The sequence below is a fragment of the Falco cherrug genome, chromosome 1, assembly GCF_023634085.1.
Source record: "Falco cherrug isolate bFalChe1 chromosome 1, bFalChe1.pri, whole genome shotgun sequence".
Taxonomy (NCBI): domain Eukaryota; kingdom Metazoa; phylum Chordata; class Aves; order Falconiformes; family Falconidae; genus Falco; species Falco cherrug.
The window spans coordinates 13,036,189-13,062,496 of record NC_073697.1 but is presented as its reverse complement, the minus strand read 5'-3'; the positions used below and the strand labels follow the sequence as shown (position 1 = coordinate 13,062,496).

The 26,308-nt window shown below is 41.9% G+C and overlaps 1 protein-coding gene across 1 annotated transcript in view; it reads left to right on the top strand.

Annotated features, from left to right (window-relative positions):
* The first annotated feature begins 5,044 nt into the window (after nt 1-5,044).
* The window catches only part of RNF150 (ring finger protein 150), a 127,907-nt gene continuing 106,643 nt past the window's right edge, over nt 5,045-26,308 (top strand). Inside the window, exon 1 of the mRNA XM_055709421.1 lies at nt 5,045-5,693. Coding sequence (XP_055565396.1) covers nt 5,228-5,693 — 466 coding nt within the window. The 5' untranslated portion in view covers nt 5,045-5,227. The remainder of the gene's footprint in view (nt 5,694-26,308) is intronic.

The following is a 26,308-nucleotide window of genomic DNA, read 5'->3' as shown; positions in this document are numbered from 1 at the left end:
AAAAACTTAATAGAGAACAAACAAGATAAAGCTCCTTTCAATCTTTTCATAATTTTAAAATGAAAATGTCACTTTCCCTATAAATTCTATTGAACTCTTCCTATAGCTCCAGTGAGGTGATTGTCTTGGCTGCAACACAAGTATTTTTTCTGAAACTATACTCTGAAGATATCTTTAGAGTGTCACAGCATTAGCAAGAATATTAAATTGACCTAAGTAAGTGAAACCAGAACTACAGCAGCAACTATAGTAATTCAAACAATGTTACAGAAGAATGAAGCAGTATTCCCATCTAAGAGAAGATTCTGTAATAAAGTAAGTGACAGGCAATATAGTTATTAGCATATGAATAGGAAGACGGTTTGAGTAGTAACAATGTCAGGTCAAGAAAAGATGTATTGCTCAATTAACTCTCTAAATGAATAAACTTACTGTCTTTTTTTTAAATCAAAGGACAGTATTGGCAGCAAATGGGTGAGGCTATGGTATTGCTTTATCCTCTGTGTGGCTTCCTGGTGTTAACATCTCTTCTGTTCTTCTCCAGCTGTAAACAAGAATCAGTTTCAGTCTTATAGCTAGGGAAGGCAAAAGAAATCGTTTTCCTGAGCACCTGCAGAGAGATCCTATTTCAGCCAACTTTCCCTGCTGTCCATCAACATCAAAAAACTTTCAGGCTGCGTTGAAGTTAGCACTAACCCCAGGTCTCTCCCAGGCAGCACCTGCTGGGGTCCTACCCCTGTGGCAACTCATCATACTTGATGCAGAGGGAACTGAGCTGCCAACCGAAACTTCCCGAGAGTAGAGAGAGAAGTGGGATTTCTCACCTTGTGTGTGAAATACCCCGTGGTGTGTTTTTCCATAGGTTTGCTTTTGCCTATGCCCAGCTGAACACAGGATCACTGACCTTTGGGTGTTTCCATGTCCTATATATAATAAGGCATCCAGTTTGCATGCTTTGAATTGCTTGCTACCATGAGTGGTAAAGGGAGCCAATAGATCTAATTTAGGCCGTTTCAATACCCTACAATGTCATCTTCAGTATTCTTATGGATTAAAATTCTTAACTTCCAGGTAAATCCCTACTTCAGGAGAATTTAGGCAGCCTAGTCTTTTCAAAGCCTAGCTTTTAAACATTTGCCATTTTACCTCTTAGCAATGAGTGTCCCAACAGGCTGAGACAGAGGTCCACAAAACACCATGAGATTCCATAAAAGAGGAGCTTAGCAACCTGGAGGAGATTGCTCATCTTTAACTGAAGCAATTTGTAGCCATTCGCTCTGAGATCATTTGAAAGTTTGGGTACAGACACACAATCCAGCAAACGCTAAGCATAAGTTACCTTTTAAACCAAAAAGGTATAAACTGATGAATTTTACCTTGTGAAAGGGCAACCTAACAAAGTAGCGCAGCACATACGAGAGGTAGTCATGTAGTGAATTTCGATGTGTCATTTGCTCATTATCAGCTGTTACCTAAATCCGGCTTCTGAGTGTCTGTATATGAAGAATCAGGAACTCGAGTTCCCCACATGCCACTTCTTTTCTACTTACTGACCACATTTCACACACTCAAGTTTGCATATGGTGGTCTTGTAACTTTCTACAAGGTATAGTTCAGCTGGAATTACCCTCACTTCAGAAACATGGAAAAGGTTATGGAAGACATATATAACATCCAAAATTCAGAGATACACCCCTCACCCCAATGCTACAGACACTGTAAATTTTAATTTTCAATAGCATATCAAAGTGGAGATTGTGCTTTTCACTGTAATGCAGGTAAGGTGATGTGTGGTCGTGCTGGATGAGTGCTTTGGATGCTTCTCTGGAGGCTGGAGTGGGATAAAAGTCACAGGGTTTGGGTTTTTTTGAAAGAGAGCATGGGCTAGGGTAAGGGGGTGGCAAATGTCTTGCTGGCTTGAGAGGAAACATATTTACAGCTTCTTGGATGTTCATTGAAAGTACAGTGGTATGCCAGGACCGGAACAGAGCTCTGGGGAGCCAGGCAAAGGGAGAACCTCAGCTGGTCCTGTGAACAGAAACAAATAATATGGGAAGAACCACCATCAACTATTATACCAAACTGGGTGGTTATAAGTCAAAGCATTGACCTAGTTCATTGTAGTTCAGCTTTCAGCGCCAAAAGAAATCAAATATTCTTTGTTTTTATTGAGTTATTTTTATTCAGGAGTACTTTTAAGGTGAGAAGTAACCACTGGATTATAAACTAATGGTGAAGAATTTCATATCTTGCACTTAAATAAAGCATGCTTTCCAGCGGTATTTTTTGTTTAATTTGAATGTAAGAGTAATTGTCTTTCACTTCCCAGGACAGTCTTACTTCTGAATTTTCTCCAAAGGACAATCCCTGTTTAATCAGCTACTTCTGCTCCAAGTTGCACGGTCTAGTTTAAACTTTGGTTCTTATTATGCCTTTATCCACGAGCTTAAAGAGCTTAAATACCTGCTGTTATATCCCTGTGATGGTACTTACACAATGTAATCGTATCGTCTCTTTTCTTGAAAAGCTGAATAGATAGGGCACCCAAAATCTCTGCCAGGAGAGGAATTACTTCAAATTATTTTTAGGGTTCCTTTCTTAACCTGCTCTATTATTTCAATACCCTTTTAAAATGCAGATACCAAAACTGGACAGTTTCCCACTCTCTGTCTCACTGATGCTTCATGCAGAGCATGTTCCCTACTCCTGTTACTCCTCTGAAATATCTGAGGGTAGCTGCATCCTCTTTAGGCCCCTTTTGCCTAGGAATATAGCACAATTCCTTGCCTGTGGGCAGAAAAAATCACCCACTGCTCAGTTCTGCTCCGGAGTGCAGAGTGGCTGGCAGTTTTGGTCTCCTGGAGTCATGTTTTTGCATTGGGCTCTATAAAAACACATTCTGTTTCAACTAAGCTTTTCTTACCTGGGCTTCGGTAGGTTACATGTGTAATGAGAATGTCATGTATCATTGAATAACACTTTTCAAAACCCTGTAATGTCTATGGCTGTGTAATATTACTAACCACACTGATAATTTCATCACAATAACATGAATCGTGTCTGCTTGGCAGGCCAGTTCCCAGAGAAAAAAAACAACCCCCAAAATTTTACCCGTACATTACATTTTTTTTCTCTTCTGTTTTTCTTGGGGTTGGTTAACGTTAGGCTAACCAGCCTGTAACTACCTTGTCACCATAATTAGTTTTTCTGGATCTTACCAGAAAACAGAACACTGAATCTTTCAAGATTTTCCTGTTATGCCAGGATTTGCTTGGAGTTCTGCCAGAGAGCTGGTTATTCTCCCCGCCCTCCTGCCCACTCTTGGGATTCCATGTGTGCCATTTTTCCGGGTCTGCTGTGTTTTGTATGTTCTTAGGAGGTGCTTCTTAATCTTTCTTTCTTGAGTCAATAATCTGGCAAACACACCCTCACTTTCTTTCCAGATATAAACCTGAAGTATTTATAATTTTTATTGGTTTTATTACATGTTTGTGATTTTATTATAAATAATAATTTATAATTTTTTTGCCTTCTCTTCTAATAATACTTCTTAGTCTTCCAAATATACAAATGCTTTATTGCCCATAGCCCTGCCAGGCATGGATTTTCCTCTTAAAACTTTTGCTTCCCGTATGAAGTCTCAACACTTTCTAATTAATGTTGATTGCCATCTACTTTCATCTCTCAATGTTAGTTCTACACGGTGATTTTTTTTTTCTCAGTTGCTGACTTCTCCAGGAATTGGGCTTTCAAGGAAAGTTATCCTCTTGCTTGATTGTAGACTTTTTGGCAACTCACCATATTTCTCAGTAAGCGTCTTGATTTTATTCCCCTATTCACCTGTACATTTTTTCTCCAAAACTCACTGCTTTCAATCTGGGGAAATAACTTTCAAAGCAGCACGTGCGCGTGTGTGTAAAATATGGTTAAGGCTGTCATCTGTTTGCTTAGGTCAGTGCAGCAATGACCATAAACTGGAAACCAGCAAACTGACACTAATGACATACCTGGGCATCTCATCTAAATGAAAGGGAATGGTATTCCTAGCAGATTATTTTAATCATGAGGGGGCTAAAATAGGCAATATCTATTAATCTTGTGAGACAGCCTTCCGTTGCTGAACATAGTTATGGAGAATTAGACTTTTTGCTACTCGCACTAGGATAGAGTCAGTTGTGTTTTGACCCTTTTGAAAGGCATTTGAGTCTTGGCCACGTTCTTTTGGGGCGTTTTCTACATTAAAATTCCCCAGATCTGGGCTTTCACTGAGCCAGAACTAAACTATTCTTTTCTGTCTGTGCCTATGGAGTTTGAGTATGTCCGGGGAGCGGCTCTGGGGTCTCACCGTCGGGGTTCTCTGTGTTCCTGCCCGTTGCATGCCCGATTTTCGTAAACGTGCAGTAAGAAACGTATCGGGTTTGTACTGTAACACCTGCTATACAAGCGATTATTCCTCTGAGCAACGGGGCATAATTACGTTACACCATTGCCATGTGCAATGTAACTTATCCTGCAGCAGAGAAAAAGAGGAAAGAAAAATAAAGTCAAGGTTAAAACCGCGAACCGGAGGTGCGACCGGCCGCTTGCAGAGCCCCCCGGGGCTCCGCTCCCCCCACCTCCCGGGGCTCCGCTCCCCCCCCCCCCCCCCCCCCGCCCCGGGGCTCCGCTCCCCCCCCCCCCCCCCCCCCCCGCGGGAGGCAGCCCCCGGGCCGGCCCCGGCGGCCCCGCGCTGCCGGCAGGTGGCGCTGCCGCGCCGCTGCGGCAGCCGCTGCTCCCGCACACGGCGCCCCCCGCCGCCCCGCACCCCGGGGAGCGCAGCCCCGCCGGCGGGCCGCGCCGGGCGTCCGCAGGGGCCGGGCCTGCAGCGGGAGCGGCGCCGCGCGTTTGCGCCGGTGGGAATCCCCCCGCCTGCGCGCCTTGTGGCCGGCCGGGCTGCCAGCGGCGGGGGAGGCAGCTGTGCGGACAAGGGCGAGGGAGGGGGGGAGAGGGGCAGGAGGAAGCAAGGCGGCGGGGAGGGCGAGGGGAGGGCGGAGACGGGGCCAGCCCGAGGAAATCAAACGGCCCCGGCATGAATTAGGCAGCGGGCTGCAGAGGGGAGGGCCCCCTCCCCCCAGCCCGGCGGGAGCAGCGCCGCCCCGCGCAGAGCCGCTGCTCGGGGCGCGCCACGCACACAGACACACACAGGCAGGCGGCGGGGGCGGGCCGGCCGGGCGGGGGGGCCCGGCAGATGAAGATGGCAATGTCCGTGATCCAAGCGTGCCGCAGCCTGGCTCTCTCAACATGGCTGCTGTCCTTTTGTTTCGTGCATCTGCTGTGCCTGGACTTCACCGTGGCCGAGAAGGAGGAGTGGTACACGGCCTTCGTCAACATCACCTACGCCGACCCGGCGGCCGGCAGCGCCGAGCTCCGCAGCGAGAAGAGCGAGTGCGGGCGTTACGGCGAGCAGTCGCCCAAGCAGGACGCCCGCGGGCAGGTGGCCCTCTCCGCCTCGCCCACCGACCGCTACGCCTGCGACCCCGGCACGCGCTTTAACGCCCCGGCGCCGGGCAAGAGCTGGGTGGCCCTCATCCCGCGGGGCAACTGCACCTACAAGGACAAGATCCGCCACGCCGCCGCCCAGAACGCCTCCGCCGTGGTCATCTACAACGTGGGCTCCAGCAACGCCAACGAGACCATCACCATGCCCCACGCAGGTGAGCCCCGCCACCCTGCCCGCCGGGCCGGCCCCGTGTCCCTCCGTGCGGCAGCCCACGCGGCTGTCCCGCAGCCGTGCGGTGGCAGCTGCTGGGGGGAGGGGGTGAAGGTGGCCTCGCACCCCCCGGCGAGGAGCAGGGTGGGCTGCGGGCCTCGCGGGGCGGTGGGTGCTCATGGCGGGGGCCGCGGAGCACCGCTCCGTGCTGGCACGGCGAAGGACGGCTGTGCTGCTGGGAGCGGTGCACCCTGGCGTGCCAGGGGTGGAAAGTTTGGGAGAGGTGAAGTTTGGGTTTAGTCGGAGGAATGGATGGGACCCTGAGCCCACTGCGGGGCACCGATGTGGTGGTGCGTCCTGAGGATCCTCTGGCAGGTGCCGTGAGGATCGGGTGTGACAGAGACCTTCAGAAGACGAGAAGCTTAGTGTTTATGGTGCTGGCTTATCGGGAGGTGCAATAAAGTAGGGAACACGGTGTCCCCTATCTTGCCTGTGATAGCGTAAAAGCTGTGAGATTGAGCCGGAATGCCCAGTATCTGATTTGGTGAGAACATGAGATATTTTGTCCAGGACTGGGCTTGGGTTTGTGTGTGGGGAGTTTCACTCTGCCAGGTGAACGCTCTGATGGAGTTTGTGCTTGCAGTGTTGGCACATGGGTGCTTGGGTCGCCACATGTGCTTGTCACCTAGCAGAAACCCAGTCATCAAAAACAGTCCAAGCCTGGTGTTATGGCCAACAAAACCCGCTATTTTTGTAACATTGTTTGATCTGAAATAATGTTGTTTTAAAAACAGATCACCAGGTTTATGTTTAGGGGTGGTGGTTTCTGCCAGGGGTCGTTGGTATTTTATACCAGCAGCCTATGCCATGGAGACTAAAATGCCACCTATTGTGAAATCTCAGTTTGGTTTGCATCCAGTAACTAATCATGCCCAGCTGTTTCATGCCACTTGAATCTTAGCAAAGTTAGGGGTAAATTGAAACACAGAAAGGCTGCAAAACAGGATGTTATTCTAATGGCATTTTAAATTTCCACAGTGAACTAGTTAGCATGGATGTGCTGAAAAACAGTTTGTTGCCTAACTATAATGCTATAATACTGCTGATGCAAAAGTAGCGCCTTTGGAACCTCTTGTGTGTAGCCTCTTTAAGAGATTAACCATTTATTTGGGCAAATTGATGGTTCTTTGGTAGAACTGGAAGGTGGAAGTTGGGGGGGGGGGAAGGTTAGTATTTTCCATTGGTTTTGTGAGACAAGCAACTCATAACCTCTTGAGCTTCTTAAAACTGCACTTTATAACCTGCACATGGTTTGGTAGCTGTTCAGATTATACTTCTTGGTACTTTAAGTATCACAGATTATATACTAAGCAGTATAAAGTAGTAGGAGCTTGGCATACTTATGCACCCTTGAAGTAAAGCTCAGGCTGTTTCAAAACTTAAGATGCATCGCTTGTTCTTGTCTAGTGAGTTTTTCTAGAACTGCCAACATGTTGGATCAATTAATGGTTTGCCTGTTTTTAAAGTATGCACTAAGCTGGTTTCCCACACAAATGATGTTTTATTAAGAAACAGTGGGAGTAAAAAATGTGTGTAACCTTTTAAAATGTTAGAGCTTTTGTTTGTTTTAAAGCCTAAAATGAAGTAAGCAGGGACTCTTTCTTAGGAAAGTGGTCTTAGCTTTCAAAAATATGAACACTGTATCACTTATCTTGGGGGCAGCTTCTTTTATGTCATATGACTCCTTACAGTTTATTCTGAGAATCCTTTCTGAGTACTGAATTGATACCCAGCAGTGTGATTATACAGTACCAGAAGCTGAAATGAAAAGAAACTTGCAGAAAATAATCCGGACTTGTAGAACACTGTCAGTGAGACTGAAGGGCTTTGCTGATTGATTGTATGAGGCTGTCTTCATTTTCAGGATTTTTTTGCTCTGCCGAGTTGAGAAATGGTTGTTGTTCTTACCTTAGAGAAAACCTGCCCTCTGCGTACAGTCAAAACTCAGAGGAGTTTTAGAGCGTTAAGTCTGCTGGAACAGGAGGAAAAATATTGATTCTTAAATATTTGACAAACTAGCAGAGTTACAGAACTGAATTTATCTTTACTTTTCCTCTCGTACCACCCTTATGCTGAGACAAAGTGAATGTACAAGCTGTGTAAAATTATCTTTTGGACTTGCAGCCTTTGACGTTTGCTTGGTCCCAGTCTAAATGATAGCACAAGATTCAAGCAAAGAATGAATCAGGTTCTTGGTTTGTGAGTTCAGCAGCATCTGTGGTGCTCTGCCCACGCCAAATCCTGGAGTGGGAAGAAGAAAATTCCATCCTGGAAAATACTTGGGGGGTGGGAGGGGAGGGTGAAATATGACCTAAAAAGCAATTTCAAAGTCAAAAGAAATATGATGTTACTCTTTTATTTATTTTTTTTTTCCTCCCACAGATTTTTTTTTTGAGGTTTCATATAAGCTCAAATACTCTTCTATGAAGAAAAGTATATCCTGTTGCATAACAACATGGTTCCTGCCCTTACTAAAGAACTATGACTCCTAAGAGAGATATTTTTCCTTATGTACTTTCTTCTCTATGCTTTACCTTCTTTGTCTTACTCTCTTTTTTATATCTCTGCTTTTTTTTCTGCTTCTCTCAGCCCCACTCTCATTTCTTTAACTCTACCCCTGTGCTTCATTCTCCCTCTTGATGTGACTGTGCTACTTCATGGTGCTTTGCCCTTGTGACTTTCTTCGCAAAGCGCTCTCTTTCTCCTGCCAAAGATCTTACCTCACAGCTGTATGTTTAATTATATTTCCTGTTTTCTGCTACAGTGCATGCCAATGACCCTTTGCTAACTTGGTGCCTCCTCATTTTAAAATCTATAGGGAACTGTAGCAAGATACCATTGCTGAATTTGAAGGAGGGTTGGTAACACCGCCAACCCCCAAGTCAAAACCAGAGGGGTGTTATATCAAAACTTGTTGCAGAAAACCTCAAACAAAACTTTCCAGGATTTATTTATACTGCACCAGACGGAACAGACAAAGTGTGCAATTTGAACCAGTTCAGTCACAGTACTGAAAGTTTTGCTTTCAGGGAGCTTGTACTTAGGTCACTGCTTGCACATCTGGAAGAGTGAGGCAGAGTTGTGAACATCTGTGTTCACAGGGAATGCAGAGCTCTGTGGTTCTTGTGCTAGGACACGCTTAGCTTTTACATCATCTGCTACAGCCTTTGCAAACCGGCATCTTTATTTTTATTGGCTTGAAGTATGGTAAGGAGCTGTGAGTCCAACTCCGTTTGCTTTTTGCCTAAATAGGTTTTAACCAGAGAGGGAAAAAAAGCATCTAGAATTTCTGTTTCAGGTACTTTTTATTCTCCTAAATCAACATTTCTAGAAGAAATGTACTCTAATAATACAGAGGATGTTCTTTTTCTTCCGGAATAATAATCCATAATGTTGGCTAGGGTTTCTGATTGGCATTTTGTCTCATTTGGAACAAATCAGTTGTTATTTAGATTTGAAAAAGCTCTAGCCACTGTGTCTGCATTTAATAACTTAGTATTAATTAGAAGTGTACTTACTACCTATTGTAGCGTATGACCTAACACTTCCTCTGAGCTCTGAATAGATACAGTAAGCGAGCTTTCCAGAAGGTGATTCAAGGTGAGAACTTCCCTCTCTCCAGCTCTTATTTGAAGTAACCTAGGCTGACCGCTTCTAACTTGGGCACCTGTCATGTGCTTGGGGCTAGGGAGGGATGTTAACTGCAACTGTACACCTTGATCCTATGTGAGTAAAAATCAAACCTTTAGTATTCAAGAGTTTGTAACATTCAGTTTGAATTCTGGGGTGCATCAGAGTGTCTCACTGAATGGATATGATTACTATGTGAAGTAATTTGCATCCTAAGTATTTTGGACCACCAGCATATGTGAGTCAGGCAGTTCTGCATTTTCTGTATTCTGCTTTTCCAGTGCATGCCGTCATAAAGTTTTAAGTCGCGTGCTGCACATATGACAGCCCATTTTCAATGAGAGGCAGATGCCTTGTTTTTTGTAATGGCTCATACACAGTGGCAGCAACTGTCAGCTGTATCTTTGAGACATGAATCTTATATGTGGTCAGACATGACTTGTGAGTTCTTCCCTCCCTCCCTCCTTGGCCCCCCAGTGCAGCATGTGTGCACCGGATTGCACGAGGAGGGAGGGCATGGCCATCCCGCTGCAAAACCAGGTGCGTCTCTCCACAGATGCGGTCAATGTGGCCAGCGTGATCTCTGTGTGTTCAGTTCGGTAACAGTTTCTTCCCTTGTACTCAGATTTTTGTTCTGTGATCAGTGACTACTCTTGCCTTTTACATATTTTAAGATGTGTTAGTAGTAGTAGTTTTGGCTTTAGGCTCCCCTGTAGATTTTTACTGATGTGCAAATTAAACACTGAAGTTGAAGATTTCTCTCTTCACAGACATAATTCAGTACTGTAGCTACATTTTTTCCTTTATCAAAACAATTGTTTTCCTAAACTTCTGTTGAATTCTAATGAGGAAAATGTGCTGACAGCATTCACACTGAATTAACATATGGATAAGTGTGAATTAATTGAGGGTTGGAGATTTCAGGCTTTCAGGGCCTGCCATAATTATTTTCTGTTCCAGGCACCCAGGATTCATTCCTAATAGAAACCAACTGGGTGGGGGAGGGCGATGGAGATTAGTGCATCTCTGAGCCTTATCCATCATGAAATTGAGGCATGGCTGGGGTGTGCTGCCATCCTTAGGAACTCAGAGGAGCTTCCGGATCCAACGCGTAGGCCTGGCTTTCAGTAGTTTTTGAAAATCTGGTTCTCTGTATTTATTGAAATCAAGGATTTGTAACACTGGCTAGAGCCAGCAGGACTGCCGACAGCTGTCCCCCTGCGTTTGCTGTTTGCTCGGGAGCAACGCTTCTGCCTGCTAGTTCTGCCGTGGTTCAGCGCTAGACTTGTGGATGTGTTCAGCTATGCCAAGTGGTGGGGAGACTTTGTGACGTTCGGTAACTGGTTTAGCTTTAACTGGATTAGAAGGGATGAATTTGACCTACAAGGACTAGAGCGACAAAATAATCTTAGTCTCCGGTACCGCTTGGAACAGCCACTGCAGCACTGAGGCACTGAGTTTTGTCATTAGGTCAGGTGCTTTTTGCTTGGTTGAGTCTCACATCTTCTTTCAACCTCACGACTGGCTTGTGTAGCTCCTCCAGAGCCCGTTGCAGTCAGCAGAAAGACAGGGAGTCCCTTGAACTTTGGATCAAATCGTACGGTACAGCTTTCCTTACGAAGTAGTCAAGTATTGATTCATTGAAGATCGCATTGATCCTCCAAGCTTACTGATTGCAAAAGCAGCTGATTTCTGCATGCCCTTTGGTTATCTGCAGCATTTGTTTGCAGTGATATTCATACAAGTGTTGTCTTCAGATCTCTGCATTAAGAAGTGACACAGCAAGAAGAAAATCTTCCTCAGAAACAAATCTGTATCAGATAAGCATTGATTCTAACTGCTGCCTGTTAATCTGGGGCACCACCTTTTGGTATGCTGTCCGTAGGAGAATGGCTTGCTTTTGATAAAGTGATAGTTTTTTCTAGTCCTATTGGTATTTTGGCTTTGAAATGGTATATGTTAGCTTGGGTTATCAGACTCCCGTGGCAGTCTGTGGCTAATGTGTTAACTCCATTGTAGCTCACTTATTCATGCAGATATGTTTCTGTGCTGCCCTCCTTCACAGTATGCCACAGAGCAGAGGAACATCTTCAGCAAAAGGGAAGATAAACCTACAGTTAGTTCAGCGTTGGCACTTTAAGAATCTCTTTTTCTAGTAAGAGAAGAGGACTCTTCCTACTTTTCTCATGTAAGCAAAGGACTAAAAGAACCCATCATTTTGCTGCACTTGTTTGGTGGAGCTCATAGTGCATTGTCATGCGAGACAACTGAGTCTCAAGTGACCTCTGCCTCCTTACACCGCAAGCCAGGCTGATGCAAAGTTAGATCTTTATGAAGGGATAGCCCAGTGACTTCTCCACTTCCCAATAACTCCCGCATAGCTAACCTGCACAGAAACAGCATTCATTTCAAGACAAGCCCCACTTCTGCCCTATCAGTTGCATTTGAGTACTAGTCACTTGATGACTTCTTTGGTACGGAAGTGAGTGAACAATACAATCATTGACTCATAGAAATCAGATATGGAAAAGACTGAGTAGTCCATGTAATCTGTCACCTTACTAATGCAGGACTGCTTCCTACCATGTTACTGTCTACTACTGTCACAGTGCTTTTTGCTTAGCGTCTTGCAAAGGAAAGAATCTTGGTGTGCTTCAGAACCAAATGCAGTCTATGTAAGCAGCAGAATGGTGCTGAGGCAAGAGATATGAAATGTAGCATATTTTATTCTCATAACTTCCACAAAGTCATCTCGGCAGAGATGTAACTGCAAGTGTAAGGTTTAAAACCAACTGTTCCATTGTACCGCACCGTGTAGGGGAGTATATGGCAATTGCAAGAAGAAAGAGGCAGCAAAATGTTTTGTAACAAGTTATGTCTGAACAGGCTTACTCTGCTGGGTCTTGATTCCATGGTGGGATGTGACCCAGGGCTTCATTTGTGCCCAGCTGTCCTCTCATTTCACTCTGTAGTGTTTTGGTTTCTCTGGAAAAGAAATCTAGATGATAGGCCACAGGCCAGCCACTGCACAGTTTCATCAGATCCTGAATATGGATGAGCAGGGGTCCCTATTCCATATCCGTACCCAGGGTATCCTGCTTGTTCATGAGTGCATTTAGATGTAGTATCTCAGAAGGTAATTCTGCTAGGAACTACAGTTTCTGTTACCTAGAGTAGAAAACCCAGATCATGTGGGCGAAACCTCAACTTTTAAAATTTCCTGTATTAAATCTTCCAGCTTTGTATCTACTGTCTGACCCACTGCCCGTGTTAGTGGATGCCAAGCTTCATAAACCTACAAGTTTACTAATGAATTTGCTGTGAATTGAAGCTCGTCAATAATAGGCTTAGTTCTTCAGTGCATTTTGTGGACCCCTTAGAGGAATTCTCCAGCCAGGATAGGTTGAAAATTACTGATTTAGGTGCTTGCCACCCTGGTGGAAACAACATTTTCTGATTCAAATTGGATGAGTGGAAACACTTTTTACCAGTTCTAGTAGATGGAGAAAGGTTGTAAAGATTGGTTTGGTTATAAAGAGATGCTAGGCAGCTGCGTTTTATGAGAGGCTTAACATGGGCATTATTTATTTTTTGGCTCTTCTTCAATAAATTGTTTAAGATAAACCTAAGAAAACCGAACTGAGTAGAACTGAAGGAGGTGATGAAAAGATTAACCTGTTTGTTTTATTGCTATTCTACATTGAAATATGAAAAGCTAGCATCTTTGATTCTTTGCTACTTAAAGATAAAATAGCTTTTTCAAATAATTGTTCATTTCTTTTCCCTCTCAAGAGTAACTTCTAAATAACATCAATAAAGTGAAGTGCCTGTTCATTTGCTTCTGACAGTATAATCATAGTGATAGTGAATTATACTGCTAGACCTAGGGGTCTGTCAGAGATTCAGTCTCAAATTTGATGTGTGTAACTGTGTTTATGTATGTAATAGTCCCTGCTGTAAGTTGGAAACAGCCCATTTATTTTAACCTAATTTTTAGTTTGAGAAAAACATTTTTTGTCTATTTTTTATCTTTTTAATTCTCAAACCACAGAAACTGAAATTACAGCCATGTAACTCCATAGAGTCCTGGTTTGAGTATATCTTGTATACTCCTTAAAAACAGATAGAAGCATTACATCTGCGTAGTAATGTGGTTCCTTTAGGGATACATGGAATAGGGTGAGTTTGCAAGTGCACCCTTGTGCTACGCACTTACTGAGACATAGCTTTTTTAAAATGAATTTATATTCCATAAGTGTCTTGAAACCTTTATCATGAGAGAGGATCCCTGGCACTGGGGTGCTCCATAGTAAAGCAGTTCTCTCAGTATGCTCTTCTACCAAGACAGCCCCCTACTGCTGACATATTTTTCTATGAGCCGTCGTTGTTTGTCCCTGAACATTGGCTTAATTATGTAGGATTTTATTATTCCTCATGATTTGTTCCATACCTTGGGCTTCCTCCTGTTTTGTATGCTCTACGGTTTACCTCTTACTGTTCAAATGTCTCCTTACAAGGCATCTCTTTTGCAAGTCATTGTAAGAATATCTCACCAGATAATACATGTATTTTAAAGAGAATTATGCATCACCTTCATCTCTGGCTTCCAGCTTTATAAATCACACATCATTAAAGTGTGCTCATCTATTTATTGCTTGATCTTGCAGTCCTTGTCAAAAAATTCATTTCTAGCATCATCACAGTTATATTGTGTTGATTGTGTCTGACATTACACAGCAGCACTATGAATGGACTCAAGAACCTTAATAGGTAAATTCATCTTTAGTTGGACATATATGTCTAATCTTAAGATTACTGTAAAATGTGCCAGCATTAGTTGAACGTGTTGTGGATTGGCTGGGTTCAGACCCAGTACGATAAGGTGTACAGTTTTACTGTTTTGTTTAAATTGAGAAGCCTTTTTTTTTTTTAGTTCTCACTGTCATACTAGCAAAGCAATTCCAGTTCCTCATGATCAAAGCTCTGGGTGTCTAACCACTTTTACTATAAAAGATTTCTTGGATTTTCCAATTCTGCGAGAGTTCTGTATCAGTATCTGATAAAGATCTCTCTTGGTTTACACCCTGTGATGCTAGCTAAAATGTTGGTATTCTTCTTCCTTTTCCGTTTCAGTATTTTCTGTTAGAAGGCAGAAATATATTTCTGCCTTTCCCTTGCCCTTTCAGAAGTCTCTGTATTAGAGAATCTTAAATCTTTGGCCATATTTTTGGGACATGTCTATGTTTGTACTCAAAAAAAGAAAAAAGCTTTAAAACACAAGTCTGATGCTGCAGTCCCATTCATGATTGCTTCTTATACTTGTACAGAATGTGCTTTCCCCTCTTGTGCCTTATTAAGCTTTTATTATACACTCACCGTCTCTTAGTTTTACCTGCCAGTATCATGCTCCTTGAGTGAGACAGCTTTCCCAAGATTGTGTAATCTCTGTGGCTGGTCTCTTACTGCTTTTTTATGTCCGTGTGTTTGAAGTACCATCTGGTTGTCCATGAAATTCATACCTTTACTAAATACTATATCAAGACTTTTCACACTGGAGAACAAGGAGATATCTGAGTAAAATCCATTCTGTCTTGTTATAATACTGGCCTTGATGTCTTTCTCTTGCCTTATTTTTCCTTCAATCCTCTATCCTCTTCATTTTCTACTTTAGTTTTTTCCTCTCTTTTTTTTTTTTTTTTTTTTGGGGGGGGGGGGGGGGGGAAGAGGGTATAATTTCTTTACTTTCCACACTTCCAATAAATCTTTCCCTTGGACTTCCCACCTTTTTTTGTGTGTCGTCTTCATGTCCCTTTTATGTGCTCTGCACCCATTTTTCATCTCTTCTAGATTATTTTTTTTCCTTTCTCTTCACCCCATACCAGGTTGACAAAAATAGCCAAAGGCTTTACATACAAAGTTGGCTGTTAGGGGAAGCAGGAGCAGGATTACACTCTTGTGGTTGTTTTGCTTTGCAGCTAACTCTGGGAGTAAAGAGCATCTACTTTCTGCTGCACAGGGTCAGCTTGGAGGAGTGGGACACCAGCAGTCGGGAGCGTGGCAGAGCCGTTTATGAACAGAAGAAAACTGCTAGTCGGGCATGGCACATTTGCTATGCATAGAATGGCTTTGTGCTGAAGACTTCCTAAGTCTTTTTCATGAATTCTTAAAAGACTAAATTATGATCCCCCCTATGTAAAGGGGCGGATCCTGCTCTTTCATGCTTTTGCAGAAGATGAAGATTCCCCCACTGGGTGCTAAGAAAACTGACAGGGAGTTTTTCCATCAAAACTCTTTTGAAATGGATTTTCAACAAAAAAAAAACTGTTTTGCAAAGTTTTTGCTCCCCAGAAAAGATCTTACCGTTCTGAGTTGGAGGAAAGAACTTGTTTTAGTAAATATTTAATGTCTCGGGATTTCAGGTTCAGAAACAGTTTCATTTCCCTTTGCTTTTTTGATGATCTATTAAATTTTAATCAGCTTCTACCAGCTTTAGACACTACTTCCACCCCAGAGCACAGACCTGACTTCTTCCCAATTCAAACTTTACACTTCTCCAGGAATCAATGCATACATTTCATTGAGTATTATTTAAAGAAACTGAATGCAGGTTTGCAATGCTGAATTTCTTTCCCCTGTGATAGTGTGCCAACAGCTTTCTGTCTTCCCATAGCGTAGTCCTTAAGCCATCGGATCTTTGGCCCTTGCTCTGTGTGTGTATATCCTTACCAGCAGGTTAGATGTGACTTTAGCACTGTGTCTAGATACACATGGGAATGACACTTGGTGCGAGATAAAGATTGCCCTTATATACAAAGACATAACAAGGATCAGGAGTTGTCAGTGGAAGTGAGACAAATTCAGGCCTGTGGTAAGATGCAGTTTCCTAAATGGTTGCCCATAACTTAATGTTATTTGAATGAGCTTGGATAGCTCTCTTAAAAGTCACATCCTGGAAAAAATTGCCCCATTGTCTGGGAAAGTTGTGGTAGGATGTGTACAAGGAAGGTTGAAGAAGGTGATCATGATAGTTCTTTATGGTTTCAGGGACTGTACCTCTCTAGAACTAACACCCAGCTCTTTTCCACAATTGGAGTCTGTCAAAACAGCTCTGGCAGAAGCTCTGCAGAAGCTCTGCACCGTGGGCAGAGGTAAAGCCTATGGCCTGAAGCATCAGCTTTTCAAGATGGAATTTCTGTATAGATGTCCTTTATCACCTGGAGGGAACTTGGCTGAGTGACAGCTGGGAACCGATGTCAATTTGTTATTTCTTTGTAACTGTTGCTCATAGAAGAGAAGGCTGCAAGAAAAGGCACTTGCAAGAAAAAGTCTGAGCCATTTCTATTTTTTTGTGTCTGAAGATAGCCAACAAATGCAGAGAACTGCCTGTAAGCCTGCAAAACAAGCATTTGCTGGAGCATCTGTCTCATATCGTAAAAGAAGTTGAAAGCCTTTCTCTTCCAAAACTTCTATTTAAATGTTGAATGCCTGCACGAGGGAGTATCGTGGTTAAATGCAGTCCAGAGCAGCAAAGGTATCACAGGTGGGGATGCAATACTTGTAAAGCGGATAGTACCATCATTCACTTTGCCAGAGGAATAGCTAAAATAGCCATTAGGTGAAAGTCATGTGAATGAACCTGAATCCTGGAGAGGTGATTTCACGTAGAAGGGAAAATAATAGCTATGGAAGTAGCTTGTGACCCCTGTGGCATCAGCAGCAGGGAGACATTCTTCCTGTCCAGAGGCTATGAAGGTTACTTGACTTATCCATATATCTTAATCTCCATTTCACTTCTGCACTGACTTCCATTTCTCACTGGTACCCATTGCCATGATCTTTGAAATTGCCTTGTTTGCTGCCTCATTGCTGTTTGTTGCAGTCCTTCCTTGCTGCCTTTGCAGGTGGTGGGAACGTTCCCTGAGATGATGAGGATCTTGGTCACCTTGTGCTCAGGTTTGAGCTTGTACATTTTCTAGTTGCCTTTAGCAGTTTTGCATGTTGCTTGGTGTTTGAGTATGGAGGATTGTATTGCTCGCAGAGTACTGCCCAGCTGGATCCATAGATGAATTGGAGAAAGCTACCAAACAGCTCAACTGTATGAGAATGAGCTATGTCAAGGCAGTTGGAATCCTCTAGTGCATATTGATCTTCAGGGAACTCATCTGTCGTTTTTACTCCCCTGATCTGCTAACGAAACCACATAGGAAAATTTCATTTCTTCTTCCCCCATCCTCCTCCCTGAGACACTCTGTTTTCTTTAGCCATCTAAGTCTCAAACAGACATTTTTCCCTTTTTTTATTTTTCTATCCTAGGCTACTAACCAGAACTTAATGAGATGCAAGTTGTGAGAGTCCATAGCCTCTTTTTAAGAGAAAAACATGATTGTATAACTGTGGGGTTTTCTTGAATTGATAATTTCTAATGGTTGATAGTTCATGGAAACTTTTGGTAACAGAGAATTGATATTGTCTAGTTTTTAAATATACGTGACCTATCACTTCTTTCTCCAATAATTAAGGGCTTCATTCCAATTAACTAATCTATATAACCATCTTTCTGCTATTAGACTTCTGAAAAATAACAAAGCAAGTACTGAATTTTTAGTACAGAATGTCTTCTATTGATTATATTGTATATTTGAAGTGTAGAATCTGTTCTTAGTTCTCAACCAAAACTGTGTGAAGTCAGCACAATGATTGCTCTTGGTCTTTTCTGGACAATTTATTTTGTGTACATAGACCAGAAATATTTTTCTCCAGTGCAAAGATAACTCTGCTAGCTTTATCACAAAGATATTGTCCTTGGCTCTGATTAGCCAAATCTGTTGTGGATTAGCCTGCAAAACAGGAGCTATTGTGCATATTTAAAGCAATAGACTGTTCAGTAGTAATTGTAGTAGGGAGGCAAGTGTAACTGTGTCTCACCTAGACCAATACAGCAACTCCAAAATCTCTTACTTACAAATGAGACTGATAAGTGATTTTCTTCTCGTAAAACTCACTAGTGGGTATTTTAAAATTTAGGTTAGACATTATTTCTAATGTCGACATTACAGTAAGGTAATTTGGGCAATGCTTCATGTCCCAGTTCAGGAGAATGTTTGCAAAAATGGTTATAATTAAGCTCATGTTTAGTACTTGCTAAGAACGTGGCAGAAGTTGAACACCTTGATTAAATGTGATTGAAAGTGGTTTTATGAGAAAGTGTCATCTATGAAAGAGGTACAAGTGTCTGATGTAGTCCAGAGGTTTATTACTAAGAATGTTACTGTGGTAATCTTGGGGGATCTTCCACCTTCCTGTAGCACTGTGAATAGTCAAGGTCCTTACAATGAGGTGTTTTTATTTATAATTGTGACTATAAGGTATATACTTCATATACTTCCTAAAACAGGTGTTTTATAAATGCCAATTAAAAGAGATGCTTTGATTATTTTACATTTCTCCACATAGATTGGCTTCTGCTTTCTGGGTTATCAGGCACATCTGTGGTAAGAAGCAAGGGTGCCTCTCTCAGCTTCCAGTGAACACTGTTCTCCTTCCATCTGAGGAAGAATTGATGACCCAAATCCTTTAAAACCCCGATGCTTTCTCATCTTAGCTGTGCTTTGATGTCTGTTACCAGTGCATGCAGAGGAACAATCACAGCTGTGAGAAGTGTGAACAGCTGGTTAGTTATTTGCAGGTGGCTTAGAGATTTATATCAACCAGTCAGTTGTACTTGCTAGGTGAGCTAGAGGAGTTCTTGTAGTATAGAATAGCCACGCGGCATTTCTTGCTAATCAGGAAGATGCCTAATTTGGAAATACATATCTAAGGCCTATCAGATACATGGCAGCTCCATACCTTACACCCATTCCAGCTGGGGGTAATTATTGTAATGTGTTGCAGATTTGGTGCCAGTAGAGAAAATTTTGCATCCTCCCTTGTGGCCTTATCAGTCTGTCAGCTTCATTTTGCTTTGAGAAATTTGCAAGAGAGGTTTCCTCGGTATTCTTGATGGTATGTATCAATTTGGAACAGAACTTTCAGCCACTTGGACAGTTGTTGGGTTTATGTTGAGAGAATGGGGAAACTAACCAAGGAGGAGGGAAGCATAAAATTAACAGATGTCCCTCCATTAGACATTCCTAACAAGTTAACTGCCATATTTAGTTAAAGGGATCTGCCTGGAAATAATGCAATACTTATTTTTAATAACCTGTAAGTACGTAAGGGTGCCCCATGACAGCTATGTTAACATCACAGTAAGACTTGCCAGACCAGGTAAATATTAATGTATAATACACAAGTATTAATGAATACCTGAGGTGACTCGGTAGTGTCTTCAGTGCTCTGCAGATCTGCCTCTATCAGCACAAGCCTTAAGTTCCTCCATAAGCTCAGTGTGAATGGAGTTGAGGTGATAAGTATCCATTTGTGAGTGTATGCTTTTCACAGGCCTGGGCCCTAGTTTGCCTTCACCTGTGTCTCCTTGTTTAATGAAAGAGAGTTGGAATCCATCCATCAGAGAATTATTGCAGGTTTGATTAATTTGAAAATAAAGTTGATGTTCATGCTGTTATCCAACAGTTGTCTCCACTTGTTGGCAAGAGTTTCAGGATCTGACAGTGCATTAAGTCTTTATTCAAGTGCAAAAAAAAAAAAACCAAAAAAAAACCCAAGACAATTTCATTTTTGTTTTCAGTCTTTAATAATGGCAATGTCCCTATCACTAAAAGGGATAATATATAAGCACCCTCAAGCTATAGCAATGATGAGATTGTACCTTTTTCTTGTGGAAGGATGCTACACTGTGCAGGCTTGGTGTCATGGAAACTGAAAGAATGTATGAAATTTTAAATAGGCAGATGAATTTTAGATCCACTTCTCTAGCTACTTTGAAGAAGCACACAAATGACTTGGCTGAAAAAGTCACAGGAGAAAAAAATTCTCCAGCACCATTATGATGGTCTCCATAGTTCTTACGTGGGGTACTGGGATTAGACTGGGCTTTAAACTGACTTTTCACAGGCCATATTTTCTTTATGCAGTCTGCTTTCAGGCCAGCTCAGATGCTGATTTCTGAACTTTCAGGTTAGTCACCATTACTTTAAGAGTCTCCCAAGTCCCCATTTCATTTATTAACTTTTTTAACGTTGTGAGGAAAAAACCAAAAACTATCCTGTAAAATTCCAACCCCCAAATTTTTCCTTTAGAAAAAGCATTGTTTGCTGATTACCAGCAATGCATTTACCTACGCTGTTAAATTTGTGACCTCTGCCTCTGAAATACTAACCCTGTTGAAGTCAAGGCCAAAACTTCCTAAGGATTTCATTGCCAAGTAGTTAAAGCAAGAAAATAAATTCCTGAGCTCATTATCTATCTTCTGCTGCCCCCATAGTACTTAACGTGTTGTAAAGTACAGAAAAGCCCCATTGATCACACCCCAACAGCAATAATACCAGTCTTTCACGAGCAATCTTGGTGGAGTATTAACAGTTTGCATTTCATATGAATTGCACACATCTACCAGATTCAAGTAACACAACAGACAGTACCAGGGCTTCATTAAGGTCATTTTGTAATTGAGTAAAATTATGGGCCAGCCTGTGAGTGCCTTGAAGGTGTAAGTATTAACTTGCGTGAGTTCTCCAGTGCATTTAATAAAAGGTCCGTCTGGCCTCAAGTGACTGTATAAATTACATAGCCACTGTTACATTTATGATATAGGTAGAAGTTAATTTTCTTTACCTTTTGAAGTGCTCGAGAATAGTAGGTCATGTCTGCTTCGTATTTCTGACAGTGGGCTTCAAAACAAATTTTTCTGAAATCAACTGACAGCTAAAATTTAGTTCTTGCAAGGCTTATGGCATTTGTGTGAAATGAAAAGAATCGGGGTGGGGGGTGTTAGAGCTGTGTTGCAGGAAGAGGCTGAAAAGCTTGCTTTGCAAGATGCACATGCCTGCTAGCTTGTCTCCAAGAGCGGCGAGCAGCCAGGCTCTCAAGAGCTCCAGGAGATGTTGCTGCCTGACAGAAGTCATAGTTGAGATAAAAGCTTCTGAATCTTCAGCAGGTACTGGCTGGACGCAGTGAAAAAAGGCCTGTGTTACATTTGGAGGGTGAGACCAGTGTGGTTTTCACACCTTTCTTCACTAACTGATATGCTAAGAAGGAATGGCAATGATGACAGCCTTATCACAGGGGGAATGCTTCAGCAGTGGTTGTTAGGAGAGCGCTGTCAGTATTTGCAATCTCCAGTGGAGGACTGGAATCTGCGTTTTATACTGTCCATCTATGTACCAAATAAATGCAGACAGTTGTCACAGAAATAGAGAAACAAAGTCTATCCACATTAAGCCTAGCAGAGGTCATTCCTTACCTGTTCCCAGCCTGACCAAGTTAAGATGGCATTTAATATGGGCTGAACTTGTTCCAGTCAGAGGATTAGTTATTAGATCTTGAAATATGTGGCTGGTTGTTGACTTTTTTTTTTCTTTTTTTCTTAATTTTCCTGGAAATAAAATTCAGCTGAAGAGACCACAATGCAGGCAATACTGCACGGCGATTTCAGTGCCTTTGTTCTAACATGCATATTGTGTTTTGAGTGATACTGATCTGTTTTGAGAAGTTGTGGGATTCTCAAAACCACTGCTATGTTAATCTAATTTGGCTTCTATAACATGCTTCAGATCACTCTGTCTTTTCAGGGTCTGATGACAAGATATTGAACGGTGTGATTTGTACTGCAAATTGTTTATTTTCAGTTTTCACTACACCTTCATTTTGGAGATCTGTGGCTGGTTAACCTCTTTGTAAGTCTTCAGCGTGCCTTATTATGGTGATTTTCTTTGCTAATCAAGATGTTTGCTAATGGGAGAATCTCTGTCGGTGTAGGCATTGCTGTATTCTAAAGATACTTTGCCTTTTGATCTCTTTGATCCAAGTTAATTGTAGGAGGCTAAATGCAGACAGAAATACCAGATGCACAGCTATGCTTAACAGAAATATTACAATTACATGAAAGTATCAGAAATCAAAGGAGAGGTCCAGATAGGTGATTCAGCATAGGAATAACAAGGTGGCTGAAGTTCATGATTTAAGCTGGTAGTTCTGATCTGCTCATACTCAGGCACTGATTCATCAAAGGCCTGAAAGCTAAATGAAGAGAAAGAACATAAGCCATCATACAAGAACCAAGGTAAATAGAATTACCCTCCTTTCATGTCCTGCATATGGGCAAAATTGGTCTCTGATGCAATCCAAACATAGGAGTATATGAGCAGCAGAAATATTACCAGCAGAGGGAAATTTCCAATAGTTACGACTCATATTCCTCCTTGGGAGCCTATATGTGGTGGTGTGGGTTATTTGGGGGGAGGGTTTGTTTCATTTTTGAGGAGAGGGGAGGGGAAACAGGCACGTAAAATGCCATGTAAATATCTGAAACAGCAGCATCTGAGTTGCATGTTCAGGAAACAGCTAGAAGTTATCATTAAACTGAAGACTGGCTTAAAACAAACCTTGATTTAAAGTCAACTGTATAACTTAAATACATCCCCTTCACATCTTCAGCTGTGTCTTATGTACTAAAATTTGCTACATTTGGTGCAAGATTTAGTTTCTGAACATCTTAGAGCTGTAGTGTTTGATATAAAACTCTTGTTTCGAGTCATTTAAAGAGTTATGAAATTCACATTCAATCTAGAACTCTAATCTGAAATATCTGACTCTGGTACGTGTTCAGATAACCAGATTTCAGTAGGGGAATGTGGCACGCACTTTGTTGCAGATAGATCCAGCATGGGAAACCCTTGTAATCAGCAGGTCCTATAAAGAGATCTGCACTGGTATTCATTGAATATTAAAAATAAGGAATCTAATTAGCAATGTGCTGGGATATCAGCATTATGTTAAGTGCGTTTGTTTTCATCATCCTCAAAGCTTGCCTAAATCTCACAGAGGAATGATGGAAGCTATATAATGAACTGTATAATGACATCAGTCACAGCTGTACATAATGTAGTGTGGGCAAAAACATACTTTTCTGTGAAGCCTGCAAATACTGACAAGTAACTCTGACAAATGCTTTGCTTTGGAAATATGAGCACATGCAACATGCTCTGAAGAGATCATTTCAGTAGAGCATCATGGATTTGCCCGAGAAGTATGTGCTAAGAGGAATTTATTTCTGACTGAATAGTCGGAAGCAAAGTCTGTATTGCCACGTTCCTGTAAAAGGAGCAGTACAAAGGAAGGACTCTGCCTGCTTAAAACAGATTTGGACCCATTCGTGCACATAACTACCATCAAGGCATCTTAAATACCTTTTCTTGGGACTACATACCTTGAGTCCTTTACCTATAGATACAGATAGGAGTTTATGTCTGTGTCCTTACTCACAATCACTTATCTGTAAAAATAGTAACTTCCTCCAGAGAGACCAGCTACAGCAGATAACCCATACGTGGTATTGAATTCACAGATGCGCCAAGGCATGTAGATACCAGATGTAGTTATTTTGCCTAGGAATGATCTATGTAGACATAAACAGCCCTATTTTGAGTCCATATGGCGTGGTGGTGGTAGTACTTTGGTCGGTTGCTTTGGGGTTCGTTTCAACTGCAGTTGTGCAGAACATGGGAAACATGGGGGGAGGGGGGGAATAAATAACAGAGCTTTTTAAAATTTCTAGTCAGTTTTAAAGAAGCCCCTTTTCTGTGCTCTTTTTGGATTTGGGGGCGGCGGTGGAGGGAGGGGGTGCTGAGGAGAGAGGGAGGAAGAGGAATTATGGCTCAGCTAGCTCTAGTCCTTAACCTTTCAGGCTTAGAATGTTGCCTTAAAATGTAAATAAAATATGCCATACAGTCAACTCACTCATAATGATGTCCTGCAGGTTCTAGATGCATAGGAGTAGCAGAGTGGGGACAGGACTTTGTCTTCTATTCATTAGTATTTCAGAGTACTAGAAACAAGAGATTCCATCTGGAGATGAGTTTCTCAGTTTTCTGGGTACAAAAATGGAATAAATGTTGTTTCCATGTTGTTCCAACTGCTTGATTAGAAATGAGTCAGAGAGTGGTCTCTGTGTTCTTCTCCATCTGGATATACGTACTCTGTGATAAGCTCAGATATGAAATTTTAAAAATTTTGTTAAAGTATTCATCTCCTCAGCTAAAAAGACAAGGTTGTTTGTAGGAACACTGTAGAGGTTCGTTTTATAGTCTTAGGCCCTCATGCTGAAAATACTTATGTGGGCATATACCTCATGCATGTAATGAACTTGGTTGATCTATTTATAGCTTTACTCAGTGTGTTTGTACCCAGATGGTGCTCCTTAAATTTCACTGGGCTGTGTGTATGAGCAGCAGTTCACACTACAGAGCACAAGACAAGAATGCGGGTAGCAAACAAATATGCTTAAGTAATGTTCACAATTAGTAAATAGAATACTTATGACTTTTTTTTTTACTGGTGTCTCTCTGCAAGAAGGATCTGTAACTGATAGAACTTGTAAAATTGCTTTTTTAAAAAAAATTGAATAATTTTCTTTACAAGGATAAATCAATCACATTCAATTTTAAGAATGGAGAAACTGACAAATGGGGTGGAGTAGCCAGATCTTGCAGTGTGTCAGCAGGTTCCAACCTTCCAGAGGCCTTCTCTCAGTAGTAATATATCATTCCCATCTCCACAGCACCTTGCTTCTCCGAGCATGTTCTTTGCCATTTTGGGTTCTCTGTGTTTACTCTTCCCATATGCTTGAACTCCCACCAAGATTGGTTTGGATTTCTTTTACAATAAGACTCTCTGAAATTTTCCTCTGTGCTTAACTGGAGTCCATTTGTATTCGTTTCTTCCATATGCTATTGTTGTGATTCCATTTAAAAAATATATTGTCATTTCAATATATATTCTGAAATTCTACTTCAGTCTACCAGTTCATAGTTTTGTAAATCTCGGAGAAAAAAAACATAGCTGTGAAGGGAGAATGTAATCCAGGCAATGGATGCTTACATTGAACTACAGCTGGAGCAAATGCATTTCCCTGTGCCCCTCCCCTCCTATTGAAATAATAGATTTCATGTTAAATACAAAATTTGAATAATACTTTTTTTTTTTTTTTTTTGACATTTCCAGCTACTGAATGGAGTTTCATCTGCTGATACCCTGATACTTGTGAAAGGTGTCTGGTACACATGAACACACCTAGGATGGCTGATTTTAACTCTTGCAGGGGCAGATATTAGGACTATATGTAAGGATGCCTGCAGCTGTCCTTGGGAGGGTTACAAATGAAAGCTCCCTATGAGTCCAGGCTAAAACTATGAGGATTTCTTGTTTTATATTCCTGTGCAGCAAGTGTCAGGAGGCTGGTTTCCCTTCAGTTCGTTACTTGTAAAAGCATTTGAAAATAGAAATTGAATGATTTATTTGGGCGCAATGATTGCAAAATATTTTCTGTGACTTTTAACAGGATAAATGAGTAGATTGGGATTACCTCAAAGGAACTGTAGGATTATTAACATTACAGGTCTCTTTCTTGATCAGAACTATTCAGCACACTGAGTTCAAGGTAGTAAGATTACTGTGTTTCTGTAACGTGAATGAAACCCATCTTGGGTTCTAATATAGCCTCTTGTGCACTGCGTATAACTTGACACTGTAAGCAGCCAGATGCTATGAGGTACTGATCGCCAGTTTTAAAAGCTAATGGTCTCATACTGATTCTAACTTAGGAGATACTAAAAGTTACAGGGAAGCAGTGAAGAAGGGAATACTGCCTCTTTAGTCATAGCACTCACAGCAGTGGCTCTGTCTTCATTGTAATTTCAATACATTTGGCATAAACCCTTTATTTTTTAGAAAACATTTTTTGTCACTGTTCTGAGAGGACAGAGTTGAAATGGGAAATGTCCTTTGGAAAAAATCTGCAAGATAATTTTAATT